The sequence below is a fragment of the Boleophthalmus pectinirostris genome, unplaced genomic scaffold, assembly GCF_026225935.1.
Source record: "Boleophthalmus pectinirostris isolate CB_2022bp ecotype Guang Dong unplaced genomic scaffold, ASM2622593v1 HiC_scaffold_7, whole genome shotgun sequence".
Lineage (NCBI taxonomy): Eukaryota > Metazoa > Chordata > Actinopteri > Gobiiformes > Gobiidae > Boleophthalmus > Boleophthalmus pectinirostris.
Genome location: NW_026571473.1, coordinates 759,297 through 778,027, shown reverse-complemented (window position 1 = coordinate 778,027; position 18,731 = coordinate 759,297). Strand labels below are relative to the sequence as shown.

At 45.1% G+C, this 18,731-nt stretch overlaps 1 protein-coding gene and 1 pseudogene across 1 annotated transcript in view; one reads left to right on the top strand and one right to left on the bottom strand.

The window, feature by feature from the left end:
* Window positions 1–18,731, top strand: part of LOC110162821 (epidermal growth factor receptor substrate 15-like 1) — a 37,678-nt gene that overhangs the window by 9,529 nt on the left and 9,418 nt on the right. The window contains 17 exon segments of the mRNA XM_055164635.1: window positions 577–672; window positions 1,255–1,323; window positions 1,633–1,758; window positions 2,359–2,418; window positions 4,178–4,447; window positions 8,977–9,134; window positions 9,600–9,647; window positions 9,649–9,754; window positions 11,357–11,419; window positions 12,002–12,087; window positions 13,328–13,400; window positions 13,797–13,958; window positions 14,209–14,406; window positions 14,970–15,146; window positions 15,544–15,676; window positions 16,358–16,408; window positions 18,559–18,692. Coding sequence (XP_055020610.1) covers window positions 577–672; window positions 1,255–1,323; window positions 1,633–1,758; window positions 2,359–2,418; window positions 4,178–4,447; window positions 8,977–9,134; window positions 9,600–9,647; window positions 9,649–9,754; window positions 11,357–11,419; window positions 12,002–12,087; window positions 13,328–13,400; window positions 13,797–13,958; window positions 14,209–14,406; window positions 14,970–15,146; window positions 15,544–15,676; window positions 16,358–16,408; window positions 18,559–18,692 — 2,010 coding nt within the window.
* On the bottom strand, window positions 2,152–2,269 carry LOC129412220 (5S ribosomal RNA; annotated as a pseudogene).

The window sequence follows — 18,731 nt, the reverse complement described above, 5'->3', positions numbered from 1 at the left end:
ACAATTTTTGCATTTTTACCTTAACAGGAGAGATGCATTGTACATCAGGTTGTAGCATCAGTGCTAATTTCCACCTGTAGTCCCTGGACAGATTCATTGATTGATTGTATTTAACTGACCTTGACTATCAACTGTTCTGGAGACCTGTAGCATGTTTTGGGTTGTTGTTGAGATGTTCTAATATCGTTTCCTCATCACAAACAGACCTGGAGTTGTGTTTTGTTTCATTCACGTTTAACACACAAACCCTTTTTCAAACAGAAAACACTCTGTTCCACCTCGTTATGTTATATGATAAAGCAGGAAAATATTTTTGATCTTTTAAAGGAGTTGTTAACTTGAAAACTACCACTACATGGCATCACAAGGTAGAACAGAGCATTTTGAGCTTTGGAGATGAACATCTATCCATCCTGTCTATAGCTGGATAAACATATATAGCTTTAGTTTTTGTATAGTAAACTAAAAGAAAATAAACAAATGAGAACACATTAGTACTTTTTCCTCCTGCTGTCAAAGTGGTCAAGTCCTTTGTATTTCTCAGAGTAACAGAGTACTGCCCCTCTGTCCCTTCAGGGCTTCTATGTGGCTCTGCGCCTGGTGGCCTGTGCACAGAGTGGCCAGGAGGTGGCACTGTCCAGCCTCAGCCTCACCGTTCCACCACCCAAATTTGTGAGTATGCTTTGTCCTTTAATGCACTTTTATCATATATATTATACCATTAGTTAATTAAGTAATTCAGTTTCAAAATATTCAAAAGTATTTTGTTTAACCACATTTTGCTGATTAATCTTATTAACTCATCCATTTAAAACTCAAAATTGTTGCATTTCCGATACATTTTCGGAGTGTCTCTAACTGTCTCTGAGTGTCTCTGAGTGTCTCTGGCTGTCTCTGAGTGTCTCTGGTTGTCTCTGAGTGTCTGCGGCTGTCTCTGGCTGTCTCTGAGTGTCTCTGAGTGTCTCTGGTTATCTCTGGTTGTCTCTGAGTGTCTCTGGTTGTCTCTGGTTGTCTCTGGTTGTCTCTGAGTGTCTCTGGTTGTCTCTGAGTGTCTCTGGCTGTCTCTGAGTGTCTCTGGTTGTCTCTGGTTGTCTCTGGTTGTCTCTGAGTGTCTCTGGCTGTCTCTGAGTGTCTCTGGTTGTCTCTGAGTGTCTCTGGTTGTCTCTGGTTGTCTCTGGTTGTCTCTGGTTGTCTCTGAGTGTCTCTGAGTGTCTGCGGCTGTCTCTGAGTGCTCCGTCTTTGTGTTTCTTACAGAAGGATAGCAGCAGTCCGTCTCTGGGCAGCGTGGTGCCGGGTGCTGGGGAGCAGCACTGGGCTGTCAGGGTAAGTCTAGACTCTTAGACTCTGAGATTTAGTGAATAGAAATGGGCCCATTGAATTTCCATACCTGGATGAGTAAAAAGATAACATAGAATTCATAGCATAAAATTCCACTCTAGGGAAAAGTGTATTCAAGTTGATTTTACATAATATGTCTCCTTTAAGTCCAAGTCTAAGTCACCCTTTACTGTCACCCTCACATCCTCTGTCACTGCCGACCTCTGCTGTCTCTGTGCAGAAAGTAAATATTAATATTATATATTAATATTACAAATATTAGTCATGAATCCAAAAGTGTGTGTGTGTTTCCAGGCCGAGGAGAGGAGTAAGTTTGATGGGATCTTCGAGAGCCTGGCTCCTGTGAACGGGCTCCTGTCTGGAGACAAGGTCAAACCTGTGCTCATCAACTCCAAGCTGCCTCTGGACATCCTGGGCAAGGTGGGTCACACTCATGGCTGTCAGCTGAGGACTGAGGAAGAGTAAACTAAACTGTTACTTGGTTAGCAGTATAGCTCAGGCAAAATATTATAAGTAGTCATAAAACTACTACAATATAGTAAGTAAGTAAGTATGTTTTTTTTAATTTATATAGCACTTTTCACAGAGATTTGTCACAAAGACACTTTATAGAGCATTATTCATTAACACCATACTCCAATGGTAAGCTACTTTTGTAGCCACAGCTGCCTTGGGGCAGACTGACTGAAGCATAGCTGCCGGCACCATCGGACCCTCAGACCCCCACCATCACTCACACGCACACCACTTTCATACTAGGCAATGTTGTTGCAGTGCCTAAGGACACAACAACAGTTTTATATGTCTGGTGCCCCCCTGTGGCACCTGGAATTCCCAGTGGTCTCCCATCCAAGTACTAACCAGGCCCAGCCTTACTTAGCTTCTCAGATCTGACAGGATCAGGCTTTGACAAGCCAGTATGGCCACACAAGTACAAATACTTCAAATAGTTACTCTAGTAAATGTAGCTGAATAAATGTAACTTCCCAAAAACAAATGTTCTAATCTGTTCTGTCTCAGGTGTGGGACCTCAGCGACATTGACAAAGATGGCCACTTGGACAGGGATGAGTTTGCAGTGGTAAGTGAGGCACTGTGAGTCCAAACATGTAGGAGTGTCTGGAGTTGGATCATTTCTTCATGTTTAGTCCTTGTTTGAGCTCGGTTTAGATCTGTTTTAGACAGTGGCAGACAGTGCACCTAGGCCTTCAGTAATGCTCTGCCTGAAACAATCCACTCCTCAATAACTATTGCATAAAGCATCTTATTATAAAGAGCCGTGGAGATTCTGTGCACGAAGAAGTGAGGAGAGGGGGGTGTGCGGTGCACGGAGAAGAAGTGAGGAGAGGGGGGTGTGCGGTGCACGGAGAAGAAGTGAGGAGGTTGGGTGCGCAGAGATTTCATGTGACGACCATAGTTTTGCGAGGATTCACGTGATACGGAGGGATGTAGCCAAGGTGGGGACCACTTGTTGTCAAGGCGGCCGCTTTAACTCTAAAGTGCTGCAGGAAACACTGATATCTCCAGTACCATCCTATAGTGACCTGCAACATGAGGGTCCAGGACAAAAACAGGACTAAACCAGGTCTAAACCAGAACTAAACCAGAACTAAACCAGGTCTGAGTGCGTGGACTGGCCCAGAGGTGCGCCCTCGTATACCGTCAGGTGAAAGGACGCGCGCACCTGTCGGCCGCTCGCGCTGCTCAAGTCCAAGATTAATCCGTGTAGGCCTGGTGTAGTCCTCGTGTAGGCCTGGTATAGTCCTCGTGTAGGCCTGGTGTAGTCCTCGTGTAGGCCTGGTGTAGTCCTCGTGTAGGCCTGGTGTAGTCCTCGTGTAGGCCTGGTGTAATCCTGGTTCCATTACTTACAGATGCAATTTGCCGCTTTGGTATGATTCGCTCTGTGAATGTCTAATAAACAGGTCTGAACACAGTGACATTGGCGTACGCCTGCTAGAAGGCCCTGGTGACACCAACTCAAAATCTGATTGGTTGGAGCAACAGTTTAATGGACATTTATTTTGTGTTGGAGGACCTGCAGAATGGATTCTGAAGGCCTCAGGCACACTTCTTTAAATTTGAAAATCCATGTTTGGGAGCAGCACAACCATCGGAAAAGCTCTGAAAGAAAGCGGACAGACATCCATCTGTGATTCTGATGTTTTATTTTGGCCAGCTGAGAAGGCCTTGCAGGCCTGACAGCCCACCACTGGTTTTAGATCTGTGTAGTCTGGGTAGTAATGCCTGTTTTAATGCTTGCATGTTTCCACAAACAGGAGTCCCTAAACAGGCAAAGCTTATTGTACAGTCGTTTAACATGCTGAGGTGCTCAGGCATGTTACCATAGAGATATACTCAAACAGGAAGTGATCTAGCTTCATAGTACTAGTAAACCAGGGATACCCCCAAAGTTACCTGTAGTTAATTTGAGTATTACAGGGCCAGGTTTAGTCTGCATTTGTCTTGTTTTAACCTAGGTTAAACTTTCCTGCTTTATGACCATCGTAGTCCAATGATTTGGACCTGTTTCAGGCTTAGATATACTTGTTTTGATTAAGCCTTGATTGAGTACTGCTGAAGTACTGTAAGTGTCTACACATTTCTGTTGTGAATCAGAGTTAGGTGGTTGTCCTGAGACTAGTAGAGACCTCTTACAGTCCTGCTATAGTCCTGTTTAAATCCTAGTTTAGACTCTACTAGACTTTACTCCATATTCAGCCCTGGTCTAGTACTGGTTGAGTTCTGGTTTAGTCCTGGTTTAGTCATGTTTTAGTCCAGGTTTAGTCTTGGTTTAGTCTTGTTATAATCTGTTAAATTGACATGTTTTCTGTGACCACCAGGCCATGTACCTGGTTTACCGCGCCCTGGAGAAGGAGCCTGTCCCATCAGTGCTGCCCCCCTCGCTAGTCCCTCCATCTAAGAGGAAGAAGAGCCTGGTGTCTCTATCCGGGACATTGCCAGGTGTACCTGGTGTACCCGGTGTGCCCGGTCTGCCTGCCAGCCCCCCACCCCCCAAAGACTCCCTGAGGTCCACCCCGTCCCACGGCAGCATGACCTCCCTCAACAGCACGGGCAGCCTGTCCCCCAAGCACTCTCTCAAGTCTGCTCAGGTAGAACACACTCTCTCAAGTCTGCTCAGGTAGAACACACTCTCTCAAGTCTGCTCAGGTAGAACACACTCTTCCCCAAATATTACCAGTTTACCCCTACATAAATCAGTCCTTTGTCCAACAAATTGTCTCCATCCATCCATTTTCTTCCGCTTATCCAAGGTCGGGTCGCGGGGGCAATAGTCTGAGGAGGGCCTCCCAGACTTCCCTCTCCACACACACTTCCTCCAGCTCTTCCAGGGGGATCCCGAGACGTTCCCGGGCCAGCCGAGAGACATAGTCCCTCCAGCGTGTCCTGGGTCTTCCCCATGGCCTCCTCCCAGTGGGACATGCCCAGAACACCTCCCGAGGGAGGCGTCCAGGAGTCATTCGAAACAGATGCCCAAGCCACCTCAACTGGCTCCTCTCAATGTGGAGGAGCAGCGGCTCTACTCCGAGCTCCTCCCGTGTGACTGAGCTCCTCACCCTATCTCTAAGGGAGCGCCCAGCCACCCTGCGGAGGAAACTCATTTCGACCGCTTGTATCCGCAATCTTGTCCTTTCGGTCATTACCCAGAGCTCATGACCATAGGTGAGGGTAGGAACGTAGACTGACCGGTAAATCGAGAGCTTCGCCTTTTGGCTCAGCTCTCCCTTCACCACAACGGTCCGATACAGCGACCGCATCACTGCAGACGCTGCACCGATCCGCCTGTCAATCTCACGCTCCATCCTCCCCTCACTCGTGAACAAGACCCCGAGATACTTGAACTCCTCCACTTAAGGCAAGGACTCTCCACCCACCCGGAGAGGGCAAACCACCTTTTTCTGGTCGAGGACCATGGCCTCGGATTTGGAGGAGCTGATCTTCATCCCAGCCGCTTCACACTCGGCTGCAAACCGCCCCAGTGCACATTGCAGGTCCTGGTTTGATGGAGCCATCACGACAACATCATCTGCGAACAGCAGAGATGAGATCCTGTGGTCCCCAAACCGGACCCCCTCCGACCCCTGACTGCGCCTAGAAATTCTGTCCATAAACACAATGAACAGAACCGGTGACAAAGGGCAGCCCTGGCAGAGTCCAACATGCACTGGGAACAGGTCTGACTTACTGCCGGCAATGAACACAGCTCCTGCACCTGATGGAGAGTGTAGAGCTGGTCCAGTGTTCCACGGCCAGGACGAAAACCACACTGCTCCTCCTGAATCCGAGGTTCGACTATCGGCCGGATTCTCCTCTCCAGTACCCTGGCATAGACCTTACCGGGAAGGCTGAGAAGTGTGATCCCCCTATAGTTGGAACACACCCTCCGGTCCCCCTTCTTATACAGAGTGACCACCACCCCGGTTTGCCAGTCCAGAGGTACTGTCCCCAACCGCCACGCGATGTTGAAGAGGCGTGTCAGCCAAGACAGCCCCACAACATCCAGAGACTTAAGGTACTCAGGACGGATCTCATCCAACCCCGGAGCCTTGCCACCAAGGAGCTTGCCAACCACCTCGGTGACTTCAGCCAGGGTGATGGATGAGTCCACCTCTGAGTCTCCAGCCTCTGCTTCCTCCTCGGAAGACGTGATGGTGGGATTGAGGAGATCCTCAAAGTATTCCTTCCACCGCCGGACAACGTCCCCAGTCGAGGTCAACAGCTCTCCCCCCGCACTGTAAACAGTGTTGGTGAAGAACTGCTTCCCCCTCCTGAGGCGCCGGATGGTTTGCCAGAATTTCTTTGAGGCCGTCCGATAGTCCTCCTCCATGGCCTCCCCGAACTCCTCCCAGCTCTGAGTTTTTGCCTCTGCGACCACACGGGCTGCAGCACGCTTGGCCCGCCGGTACCCGTCAGCTGCGTCAGGAGTCCCATGAGCCAACAAGGCCCGATAGGACTCCTTCTTCAGCCTGACGGCATCCCTTACTTCCGGTGTCCACCACCGGGTTCGGGGATTGCCGCCGCGACAGGCACCACAGACCTTACGCCCACAGCTCCGAGCGGCCGCATTGACAATGGAGGTGGAGAACAGAGCCCACTCGGACTGCATATCCCTCACCTCCCCCGGAATCTGTGAGAAGCCCTCCCGGAGGTGTGAGTTGAAGATCCCCCTGACAGAGGGCTCTGCCAGACGTTCCCAACAGACCCTGACAATACGCTTGGGCCTGCCAGGTCCCTCCGGCTTCCTCCTCTGCCAGCGGATCCAACTCACAACCAGGTGGTGATCAGTTGACAGCTCAGCCCCTCTCTTCACCCGAGTGTCCAAGACACGCGGCCGGAGGTCAGATGACACAACGACAAAGTCGATCATCGACCTCCGACCTAGGGTGTCCTAGTGCCACGTGCACTTATGGACACCCTTGTGCTTGATATGGACACCCTTGTGCTTGAACATGGTGTTCGTTATGGACAAACTGTGACTAGCACAGAAGTCCAATAACAAAACACCGCTCGGGTTCAGATCGGGGAGGCCGTTCCTCCCGATCACTCCTCTCCAAGTGTCACTATCGTTGCCCACGTGGGCGTTGAAGTCCCCCAGTAGAACAACGGAGTCCCCAGTTGGTGCACTGTCCAGTACCCCTCCCAGGGACTCCAAGAAGGCCGGGTACTCTACACTGCTGTTCGGCCTGTAGGCTGACACCACAGTGAGAGACCTGTCCCCGACCTGTAGGTGCAGGGACACGACCCTCTCGTTCACCGGGGTGAACTCCAACACGTGGCGGCTGAGCTGTGTGGCTATAAGCAAGCCCGCACCAGCTCGCCGCCGCTCCCCGTGGGCAACACCAGAGAAATGGAGGGTCCAACCCCCTTCAAGGAGTTGGGTACCAGAGCCCAAGCTGTGCGTAGAAGTGAGCCCGACTATATCTAGCCGGTACCTCTCAACCTCCCGCACAAGCTCGGGCTCCTTCCCCCCCAGCGAGGTGACATTCCACGTCGCCACAGCCAGATGCTGTGTGTGCGGACCAGGCCATCGGGACCCGACCGCCGCCCAGTCCTCTATGCACCCGACCCCTATGAACCCCTCTGCGGGTGGTGAGCCCACAGGAGGGTGGACCCACGTCGGCCACCAGGCGCTCGCATTCGAGCCCCAACCCCAGGCCTGGCTCCAGGGTGGAGCCCCGGCTGCGCCATACCGGGCGACGTCACGGTCCTCGATATTACACTGTTCATATGGGTTCTATGAACTGCTCTTAGTCTGCCCCGTCACCTAGGACCTGTTTGCCATGGGAGACCCTACCAGGGGCATAAAGCCCCGGGCAACATAGCTCCTAGGATCATTCGGGTACGCAAACTCCCCCACCACGGTAAAGTGGCAGTTCAAGGGGGAGGAGAAATTGTCTTATCAAAATAAAAAATTCAGAGCTCTGAGTAAAAAACTATTGTGTCTCATCTACCCGGGTAGTATTATTTTTTGTTTCTTTCTTTTGTTGTTGCACAAGATCTTAGCTTAATTCAGCTGTACTGCAATGAAGGCCAGGTCCACCATGGAGAGATGTTTAGGCATCCAAGAGGTCCTCAGGTCCTGGATCCAGTGAATCCAGCCTCACACCGAACAGTCCCAGGTCAAATCGGGACAACAAAAAAACCAACCTGCACAAGCAGGGTAACATTAATACAATTTTCATGAAGTACAAAATCAGTTCTGGTTCAAATCATTTCAAACTACTTCAAACTGGATTACAGTAGCTTGTAGGTTTTTTACACAATGCGCAGTATTCAACACGTGGCACTAGCAGTGCACATGATAGTGTAACAACCTTTCAAATCTGTTTCTTTGTATAAGTTCTGACTTGTATATTGTTATACATTTCTCCAGTTGTTTTTTTTATACATTCTCTGAATCATGTAAATAATAAATTGTCATTGCATCATGTAATTAAGTCAAGGTAAAAAACAAGATGAAGCTAACATATCACTTTAGCACACTCACCGGAGAAGAAGAACAAACAAAACCTGGACAAATCTTCCTCTCCAGAACTCTTTGCAATTTGATTTATCTCTAAGAACCAAAAACAAGTTCTTATAACCATTTAAGTAATATTTTACCACATTTTTGCACAGTATAGCTTACATGTGCTGTCCAGTTTCTTCACAAGATGGCGGTGCATTTTCAACAGAATCTACAGCATCCTCTGCTGGGCGCATATGACACCGCATAGTTAAACGAAAGTTAAAGGAACACACTCACACAATTAATAAGTAAAACTTGGGTGGGTTACACAGGTATCACACTTTAAACTTCGTCCTGGCAGCCAGGTTACAATCACAAACAGCTGGCTGTAATCCGGGCAATCCTGTGTGTTGTCATGTAGTACTTGAAGTTCCAGTGACCACTGGAGGCAGCACACTTTTGACTGTTTTTTGAGGAGGACCCACTACTAGTGAGGTAATTACAGTCAATAACAGCTGTAAGAATTTTGTACCTCGTAGAACCCTGGGGTGTTTGACTTTGCCGAATCATGACAATTTATGCTATTAATAAAACACACACAAAATGCACTTGAAAACACTAAATGAGTAGAAACAATATAACAAAAAGTAAATCCATGCATTCTTTTCTCAGCAGCCTGTGAATTGGGTGGTGCCTGTGTCAGAGCGTGGTCGCTATGACGACATCTTCCTGAAGACAGATGCAGACATGGACGGCTTTGTGAGCGGGCTGGAGGTCAAAGACATTTTCATGCAGTCAGGACTCTCCCAGAATGTCCTCGCACATATATGGTACGAAGAGACCATGGCCACTGTTCACATCACATCTTTGTAGTAAACAGTACTTATGTCAAATCTGCTGTAGGTTTTACACAGAATAAACAGGTTTAGGGTTCTAGTGCTACAACCTGGCACAGTGCAGCTCTCCTGTTAAGGTTCATGTATATTGTGCACTGTCCCTGTATCATAAATAAACCAAATTAATAAATATAAAATAAGACATTTTGTTGTTTGCTGATGAAATTTAGTAGTTTATAGCCTGATGTTACAGTCTTAACATTAAAAACAGAGATAGTTCATTTTAAACGGTTTGCAGTCGTCCAAAGTTTTTCCTCACTTACCTTATGCATTCTGAGCATCTCATGCAATGACTTATAAGCATTTTTCACAACTTTCAGAAACTAGTGTGAAGTTTTTCCATGACTGTAGAGCTAACAAAAACTAGGGTGCTAACATGCACTTCCTGATTATCCACAGGGCTTTGGCAGATACCAGGCAGATGGGGAAGCTGACCCGAGAACAGTTCTCTCGCCATGCACTTGATCCAGCAGAAAGTGAGCAAAGGCCTGGACCCTCCCCAGACTCTGAGCGCAGACATGATCCCCCCGTCGGAGAGGGGGACCCCGGTGCCTGTAAGTCCACCTCTGGTTAACGATGGTGTGGTGGTGTGGAATAGGTTTGACTCACATATCTAAATTTGTTTAACTATGAGCTGGAGATAGGTCAGAAATCAGTATAAAAATGTGGATTTAAGAATGCAGATTCTTAAAATTAATATTTCTGTCATTTTCAGGCCTTTTTATGCAAAACAAAAACAGTCACAAAGTTCAACATGTTAAATAAATAAATTATTTTTTCACTATAGCTTCATAAAGTGGGGTCAATTCCAGAATGAAATTACTTTAAACGTTGCTCTAGTCTAACTGGTATAACTACAACAACCACAAGTGAACCTGTGTTGCCAAAGCCTTAGATTAGATTAGATTTAGATTTATTGTCATTGTACAAAATACAAAGAAACTTTGACAGAGCAAATCTGTAGCAGGAAAAAGGAATAAATATAGACACATTCTCACATCCATATCAATAAAAACATTAAATAAATAAATAGATTGTAGCACTGAGTCCCTTCAGGCGTTTTATCAGTGCCTGTACTCCTGGAGCACATCCACTGCTCGTGGGTAGAAGCAAGTTTCTGTGTGTGAGGGAAGTTTGAAACCTTCCCGAGGGGAGAGCCCACCACCCTCTCAGCTGTTCTCACTGTTCGCTGTAGGTCCTTCTCTTCAGGAGCTGTGTAGGCTCCGTACCGTGATGTGCCGCAGTACATCAGAACACTTTTGATATTGCACTGAGAAAAGTTGATCAGCAGCTTCTGGGAAAGTCCATTCTGGTGTGTTCACAGAAAAAATTCTCTGCTGGGCACGCTTTACAATGCTGGCCGTGTTTAGGCTCTATGTCAGGTCCTCACTGATCTGATGAATTTGTTTGTTTTTCCTCAAGTCAATTATTATTTCTTTAGTCTTCTTAGTAAATGATCATGGCCAAAGCGCTTTACAACAAGGAACCACTCACCCATTCACACACACACACCAGTGTACATGGACCCTGGGGGTGAGGTGGGTTAACACAACAGCAGCATTCATCTGTCGGAGCTGGAATCGCACTGCCAGCCTGTGGCTCAGTGGATTGAACTGCTCAACCAATGATTTTTTTAATGTTGAGAGCAGGATTCGAACTGCCAATATTCAGATCAGTGGACAAACGCTCTGAGCTACTGCCACCCGGTTATAATCTAAACCTGCAGATAGAGACACATCCAAGTGTGTCTCATTCTCAGAATATGGACAGACCATGGCTCATGTGAAGCTCAGAACCTCCAGAATTCCCTCCCTGAGCTGCAGAGGCTGCACTAGCACTGACTCATGACTGGTGCAGGTGCTGGGGTTTAGGGAGTGACCGTTCAGATCAGAGAGAGACATTTTTTAAATATTTCCAACCGGCTTAGTTAACTCAAATATGAGGCTCATTCTGCTTTCTGATTATTATTATTGTCTTAAGAACCACAGCACCAAATGACAATATCAACAACTTACCTTTTTGTAATTAAGAATAAATTAGAGAGAATTGTTAGCATTGAAGTTTACCCTTCCTGGAGTGAAATGACGTGAGCTTGAGTATTGGCGCTCGTCACCATCATTGGTGCAGTCTCATTGTTGTGCCCTTTGTGTGTGCAGGGCATGGCAGGATACATGGCCCCAGCAGGATCTGACATGGCAGCTCTGTCTGACATGAGGAGGGTAAGAAAGTTATGCCTCTTCCCCGCCTCTTTTCATCCACTTCCTGTTTGTATTCCTAATTTTTTCGTTGTCTTCAGTACCGGAGCGTCCTCTAGTCTATTTTGTTGGACAGGAGAGGTTTAGAGGGGCCAAGATCAGATGACAGATGATCAGATGAAATCACAGTTTGATTTAGTGCAATCCTCAAACTGCACTTATTTATCTGTGAACAATCAAATGTCAGAACATACAGGCTTATATTCTAACCCTGGGTCAAGGGTTCTTGTATTAGTTTAGCTGTTCATATTTCATAACATTTCTTCTAGGATCCTAAACATATATTACACATGTATCACGATATTTAATGCCACACTATGGAACCTTTTAGTCAAGAAATACACAAAATTTTTTTTTTTTTTTTTTAATCTTGGTTGGATTTATTGACTTAAAAACTTAGAAAAACATGCATTTTTACTGTGAGCAGGCTTCTCAAACTTGACTCTTATTTGGCCTGGAGGAGGGCTTCCTGTTTTTCTCTGACCGTTAGCCCTGACTGCTAGCCCTGACCGTTAACCTGACCTCACTCTGCTCTGTCTGCTGCAGGACAGTTCCAGCTCTGTGGGGTCAGGAGAGTTCACCGGCATCAAAGAGCTGGACGACCTGAGCCAGGAGATCGCACAACTGCAGAGGTGAGACAGCAGGGGATCAGACAGGTGCATTAGACAGGTGCATTAAGACATGTGGATTAAACAGGTGTGTTAGACAGGTGTATTAGACAGGTGAATGGGCAGGGTTCTATGTGACAGGTGAGGTAAGAAAGTGGGATAATGGGAGCTAGGCCTGTCATGATAATACATATTAAAGCAGAGATATACTGCGATAAACGATATTATTGAAACTACTTTCTTTTTCATTTTTACTTTATGCCACTGACACGAAGCAGGATAATCCCAGTAAACCCACAGTGTCGTTAAAAGCCTTGTGCTGCAAGAAATAATTAGCAGAATGAAAGAGTAATTAGCCACAGAAGTTACTCTTTCAAACCTCTGCATCTCATTTCTTATTGCATTACAACAAAAATACCCCAAATCTCCTTAGTTTTACAAAGAAAATGTTGATACATTTTGGGGCTCAAAATGGATCATATTTATTTATTTGTTTATTCAATAGGGACTGTACATCTTGATGAACATCTGTGAGATTGCAGTGTAATTACACCAGATTATAGCAAAAATGCTCATTTCCATGTGTAGTCCCTAGGCAGGTGACACCACAAATTTAACAGTAAAAACAATAATAAGTGACAAGCGACACTAAAAGTGTCCACAAGTCTGGTTTTCCTTTAGCCTGTTTCAAGTGTGATTTGAAAGTGACCAGTGTTGGAGTCGTTCTTATTGATAATGGGAGAATGTTCCAGAACTTAGTGCCTCTGACTGAGACACATTTTGTCCAAATGTGGTGAGTCTGTGTGGAGCTCACAGTTCCCCCGGGCCGTGGCCCTAATTCCCATCACACTGACAGTCTATGCAAAACTTTCAGTACAAAACATCCATATTTAAAATGAAGAAAATTATAAAAAATATGCAAGTTGTATATTTTTATTTTGTTTATTTTTACAGCTTTTTTTTTTTTTTTAAGTGATTCAAATGGTTTGAGTGTTGTGCCAGCAGCAAGTGACCATGTGTTTATGTATTGGTCTCTATATGAGACAATCATGGTGAGTCATAAAGGATCTTACCTGTCTAAAATTCACTAAGTTAAAATGAACAGTTTTTGTGAGGCGCTTAATGTGTTTCTTAAATGTCAATGATGGGTTCAACATCAGTCCCAGGTATTTGTACAGACAGGTGAGTTTAGGAAGTGAATTTCATTTACTGTGCAATAGTTGTTTATTTATAACCAATTGTAGAACGATTGTGTCATCGCCAGGGAGAAGTACACTCTGGAGCAGGACATCAGAGAGACTGAGGAGTCCATCAGGCACAAGACCACCGAGGTCCAGGTGCGCACCTGTCTGTGTCTAATATTCCTGTTGAGTGGACAGATCTTTATTTGCCTGGAGTCAGTAGCTCTATTACCAGGATCATTCTAAGAGCCCATAGACAATCTCGTTTTCAGGGTTTTTAATGAGAACTTTTAAATCACTGCAAATATTTTCTTAAGATATGTTGCAAATGATTACATGAGATGAGATGCCAAGAATTCATAATGTAATGTGGACTAGTGTAAACTGATGTAGATTCAAATAAAATGGGACACTTTTTAGTTAAAAATTTTAATTTCTTCTTAAAGTTATTCATACTCAGTGGTGGAAGGTAACACAGTGCAGCACTGTAAAAAAATATATATATATTTTGCATACATGTCCCCTCTCATGTCTCCGCCTGTCCCCTCTCAGGACATGCAGAGTGACCTGGACAGGGAGACGGCCGCCCTGCAGGAGTTAGAGGCACAAAAACAGGAGGCGCAGGAGCGGCTGGAGGAGATGGACCAGCAGAAGAACAAGCTGGAGGACATGCTCAACGAGGTCCGCATCAAGTGTCAGGAGGAGTCGCACATGGTGAGATGTTCTGCTGCACTGCTGCACACAGGACACACTGATGATACTGAGGCTGTTATTTTGGTCCCAATGAATTGAATTGAATAAATATAAGAGGTAAGGCTCTTAATCAAATTTACTTCTGTCTCTGATCATGAGAATATATACAGTGTATAATTTGAAGCTGTTACTTTATTGGCAGGTTTGGTCATCAGAATGTTTCTCTCAACCCATTGGGCGTATTGTTTTGACGTGTTTGTTGTGTGCGCAGATCTCCAGCCTGCAGAGCCAGATCCACTCTCAGGAGTCCGACCTCCACAGTCAGGAGGAGGAGCTGAGCCGGGCCAAAGCAGACCTGGGCCGGCTGCAGCAGGAGGAGAGCCAACTGGAGCAGAGCCTCAGCGCGGGCAAGATCCAACTGGAAACCATCATCAAGTCCCTGAAGGCCACGCAGGACGAGATCAACCAGGTACTCACAGCCTCCAGCAGGTACTCACAGCCTCCAGCAGGTACTCACAGCTCCAGCAGGTACTCACAGCTCCAGCAGGTACTCACAGCTCCAGCAGGTACTCACAGCTCCAGCAGGTACTCACAGCTCCAGCAGGTACTCACAGCTCCAGATATATATATTTTTTGTGAGGGAACAATGTAATAACATGGTTACAATCTCACAAAAGTCAATTCAGCACAATATATGTCCTTTAATCTTTGTAATTATGGTAAGTCACATGTGTTGAGAGATTAGAGATGTTTAGAGATATTACAGAGCAGCTCTGTATATTTGCACTCATACTGACACTTCCCTAACACCCACCATTACACATAAAATGTTCAAGGTTATTTTAGGCTTTGGACTTCCTGATGTCAGTGCTTCTGGGACAGGGGGAGGCACAATAGCCCAAGATAAGAACTGTTTTCTAACAGACAGCAGTAAAAATTAAAAGATTTTTAAATAAGGGGAAATGAAACAAAACACAACTTCATGTATACTATATCCCTCCCTGAACCTCCTGTGACTGTGCTGTGCCCCAGGCTCGCAGTAAGCTGTGCCAGATCCAGGACAGCCAGCAGGAGGTGTCTCGGAGCATCGAGCAGTTCAACAGCACCCTGAACGGCACCCACGGGGGCAGCATGACCAACCTGGCAGACATGGGCGAGACATTCAGTGACCGGGAGAACGGGGGATTCACGGCACCTAGACCCACCCAGGTAGGACTTTTAGGTGTCTTTTCTAAGCACTGGCTTTTTCAGTTTGAATCCTCTGATGGTGCCTTGTGATTGTATGTGACGATAGCACATCAGAGTTATTTATTAGAGGCAACAGTACACTGCCCCAGGAAAATGGATGGAAAATGATTGGATAGAAAATGAATGAATGGATGGATATTCTATGTAAATGGGCCAAATTTACCCAAATGGCACCTAAAGAGGAAATAAAAAGCATTTAATGAAAACAACACATGACAGAACTAGATCATAGATTGACAAATGCCCCTACAATAAAATGTATCTTAACCATAACAAGTCTATGTGTGTGTGTGTGTGTGTGTGTGTGTGTGTGTATGTGTGTGCGTGTGCGTGTGCGTGTGCGTGTGTGTGTGTGCAGGTGGAGGATCCATTCAAAGTGAAGGCGTCGGTGTTCCCTGGCCAGCCCCAGCCGGTGTTCCCCAGCCAGCCTCAGGAGCTGCACTGTGACCCCTTCCACTCTGAGGACCCCTTCAAGAGTGACCCGTTCAAAGGTAACTTCACCCTGCAAAATCCATAATGCCACTGAGCAGCCTTGTGTTTCATTTCAGCAGGATTCGATGATGTGCTTGTGCTTTCAAGTGCATATGACAGGTTTTCATATTTTTCTCATTTTTGACTTGGTTTGATGAGGTAGAATCTGTGGTCAATATTGATCAGAGTTTTTCAACAGTCAGTTTGTGAAAAAATGTATAAAAATACAAGAAGTAACTAAGTACTAAAGAGTTCTAAATCAGAATCTCTCTACCTATGTCAGCACCAAAACATCTATTCAAAATGAAGGAACAATTAAATGCACAAGTAAGACATTTAAAAAAAACTTAATTTAACTAAATAAAGATGTTTAAAGAAGTTGATCCTTGTTTACTGTTTGGTTGCTAGGCAACAATTATGGATTACATGCTGCATATGTCACATCCGCTGTGTAACCAGGGAGTAAAATGATATATTTCACCAAAATGAAAATGTGTTAAATATGTTTTAGTGAAGTGAATCTAACCTGGCATATGCACTTGATGCCTCATTGGATGATGATGTGCCTGTAGTTTCTTTTAATCTGATGTCTGGATGATGTGTTGGTTTCTGTTGGATGCTCTCAGCCTTTTGCTTTCTGCTTGTGACTCTTCTCTTTTCTTGCTGTTGCTTTTTTCTTCCTTTGCTCTGTGCTCCTGAAGGTGACCCCTTCCAAACTGACCCCTTTGCAAAGCTGCCCACAGGACCTGCAGGTACATGCTCTGTTAGGAACAACAATCTAAGCCACATAAAGCCAACACACATTGGGCTGCTTTAACGTGCATCAAAATTGCCACCTCCATTATTTTCTATGAGCCAACATACACCAGACCTGTGCTCCGCAGCACTTGACCAAGTGCCACAACTAGGGTTTGTTGAAACGGGACACACCGCTGCATCTGAAAACACATGCATTTTGCACTTGTGCGGTGAATACAGACATGTCTCTGCACTGTAACTGACAAAAGGAGCTCTGTAAACTTTGAGAAGAGGCACAAGCTGCAGGAGAGACAGGGAAATCCCTGGTGTCAAAACACCGCCTCCTCTCCTGCTTTACTACATGCAGGAAAACTCACGCTGTGTCTCTTATTTTATAAATAATCTGCAAATAAAATTTATTTATTAATTTATAACACAGCCAGAGTTGTGGTAAAGCCTTTTTAAGAGCCGTGATGTTCAGTGTGTGTTGACACGTAGGTTCAATATGCGGCTCGCCGTGGTTTGGCGTGTGTTGGCCTAAACACTCTACTCCCCAGGCTTTCAGTTATTGATACACAGAGCTGGGTAGAGTGGCCTACTTAAGAAAACAGTGTTAATATTTAAAAAATATACATCTTTAATGGCTACTATTCTATAATATTACTCAAGTACAAGAACATGACAATACATCAGGCAAAACCTTCTCTTCTAAACAAATGAAGGGAGCAGAAATTGTAATCAAGTAAGCCTTGTATTTGGGGAAACTACTCAAGCAAGAGTCATTCTAAGGGCAACACAGGGTACACATCTTTATTATTTTGAAGTTTATGTAATTAGAAGGACAAAATAGTAAATACTGCACTAATTCTACTTTTCTACATTAAAGAACATAAAGTACCTTAAAAATGAATGAGAAACACAGTGGGAAGAGTAACCAAAACTTTTATTCAAGTTAGAGTACAGTTACACTGTCAAATATAAGTCAAGTAGGAGTAAAAATATAATGTCTAAACTACTAAAAGAAGTACAATTTCATTAAAAAGTTACTCTAGTACGTGCACTTGAGTAAATATATCTGAGTATTACCTCTCTTTTCTTCTTATAAGTGATAGTCAGAGTAAATGTGACATCTTATGTACACTGGCTCCCATTTATGAAACTGCCGTACAGTGAAATTGATGTGTACCATGTATTTGGTGTATGACAAAATTCGGTGCTCTGCAGGGACTGACATGAGCGCATGGTGCGCACAACTCATACATACCACATACAGCCATTTCAAACACGCGCATGGAAAACAACTTTTAACTACATGAAACAGATTACCCTTAATCTATTTGTTTTTTAGAATCAGTTGAGCCAAAATTCTGTTTATTTTTTTTAAGTTTTTTAAGTGTGTTTTAACTATATTTTTGAAGCTACACTCCTAAAACATCCCAAGTTATCACCATAAACTCATTACTTTGAATATAAACAATAGCAGTTCTGTCCCTCGCATCTTGTTCCAAGGTCCAGAGCAGATCCAGTATGGGAAGTCAGAGTGGCGGCGTCCTCAGCGTTCCATTCAGGGATAGGAAGACAGTGCGGAACTGGTCTAGTGCATTATATCTTGTTCCGAGTTGCCCAACATCCACACACTTGGTTATTCATGGAAGAAGCTCTGCTCAGACTGAGGCACCTAATGCCACTCCAACTCATCTGAGACCAGCTGGAACCAGAACTGTATTCCACTGGTTCAAGCGAGGCTGTTAGTGATTTGGAAGTTGAATAAATACATAACAATGAGCCAAAAAACATATTTATTTTTTTTATGTCATTCTTTATAATTCTCTCAACAAATAAATGCAGCATTTTGCCGTATTCCACACCTTTATGCCCTAAATCCTGGGGGTGAGGCCACTTAAAACATTCTAATTCAAATGACACTGGTTTTCACCTGTCACATTTATCACTCGCTGCTCGTGCGTACGGTAAGATCAGAACTCATCGCACAAGTTGATAAATGCCACGCGCCCTCTGCCATATGTGAAAATATACACTCAAATATACACCCTTTTCACCGCAGTGTTAGTAAATGAGGGCCACTGTCTTTCTCATGTTTTATCAGCTCAAAGCTAGTTCAGCATTCCCCTGTGTGTGTTTGTGACTGTACGGTCCTGCTCAGATCCATTTGGAGGAGACCCGTTTAAAGAGACAGACCCGTTCAAGTCGTCCTCCGAAGATTTCTTTAAGAAGACCACCAAGGACCCCTTCTCTTCAGCAGACCCCTTTAACAAAAGTGCTACACTGCCATCCAAGGTACACTACACTCTCAAAACTCACACATCATGCTCTATT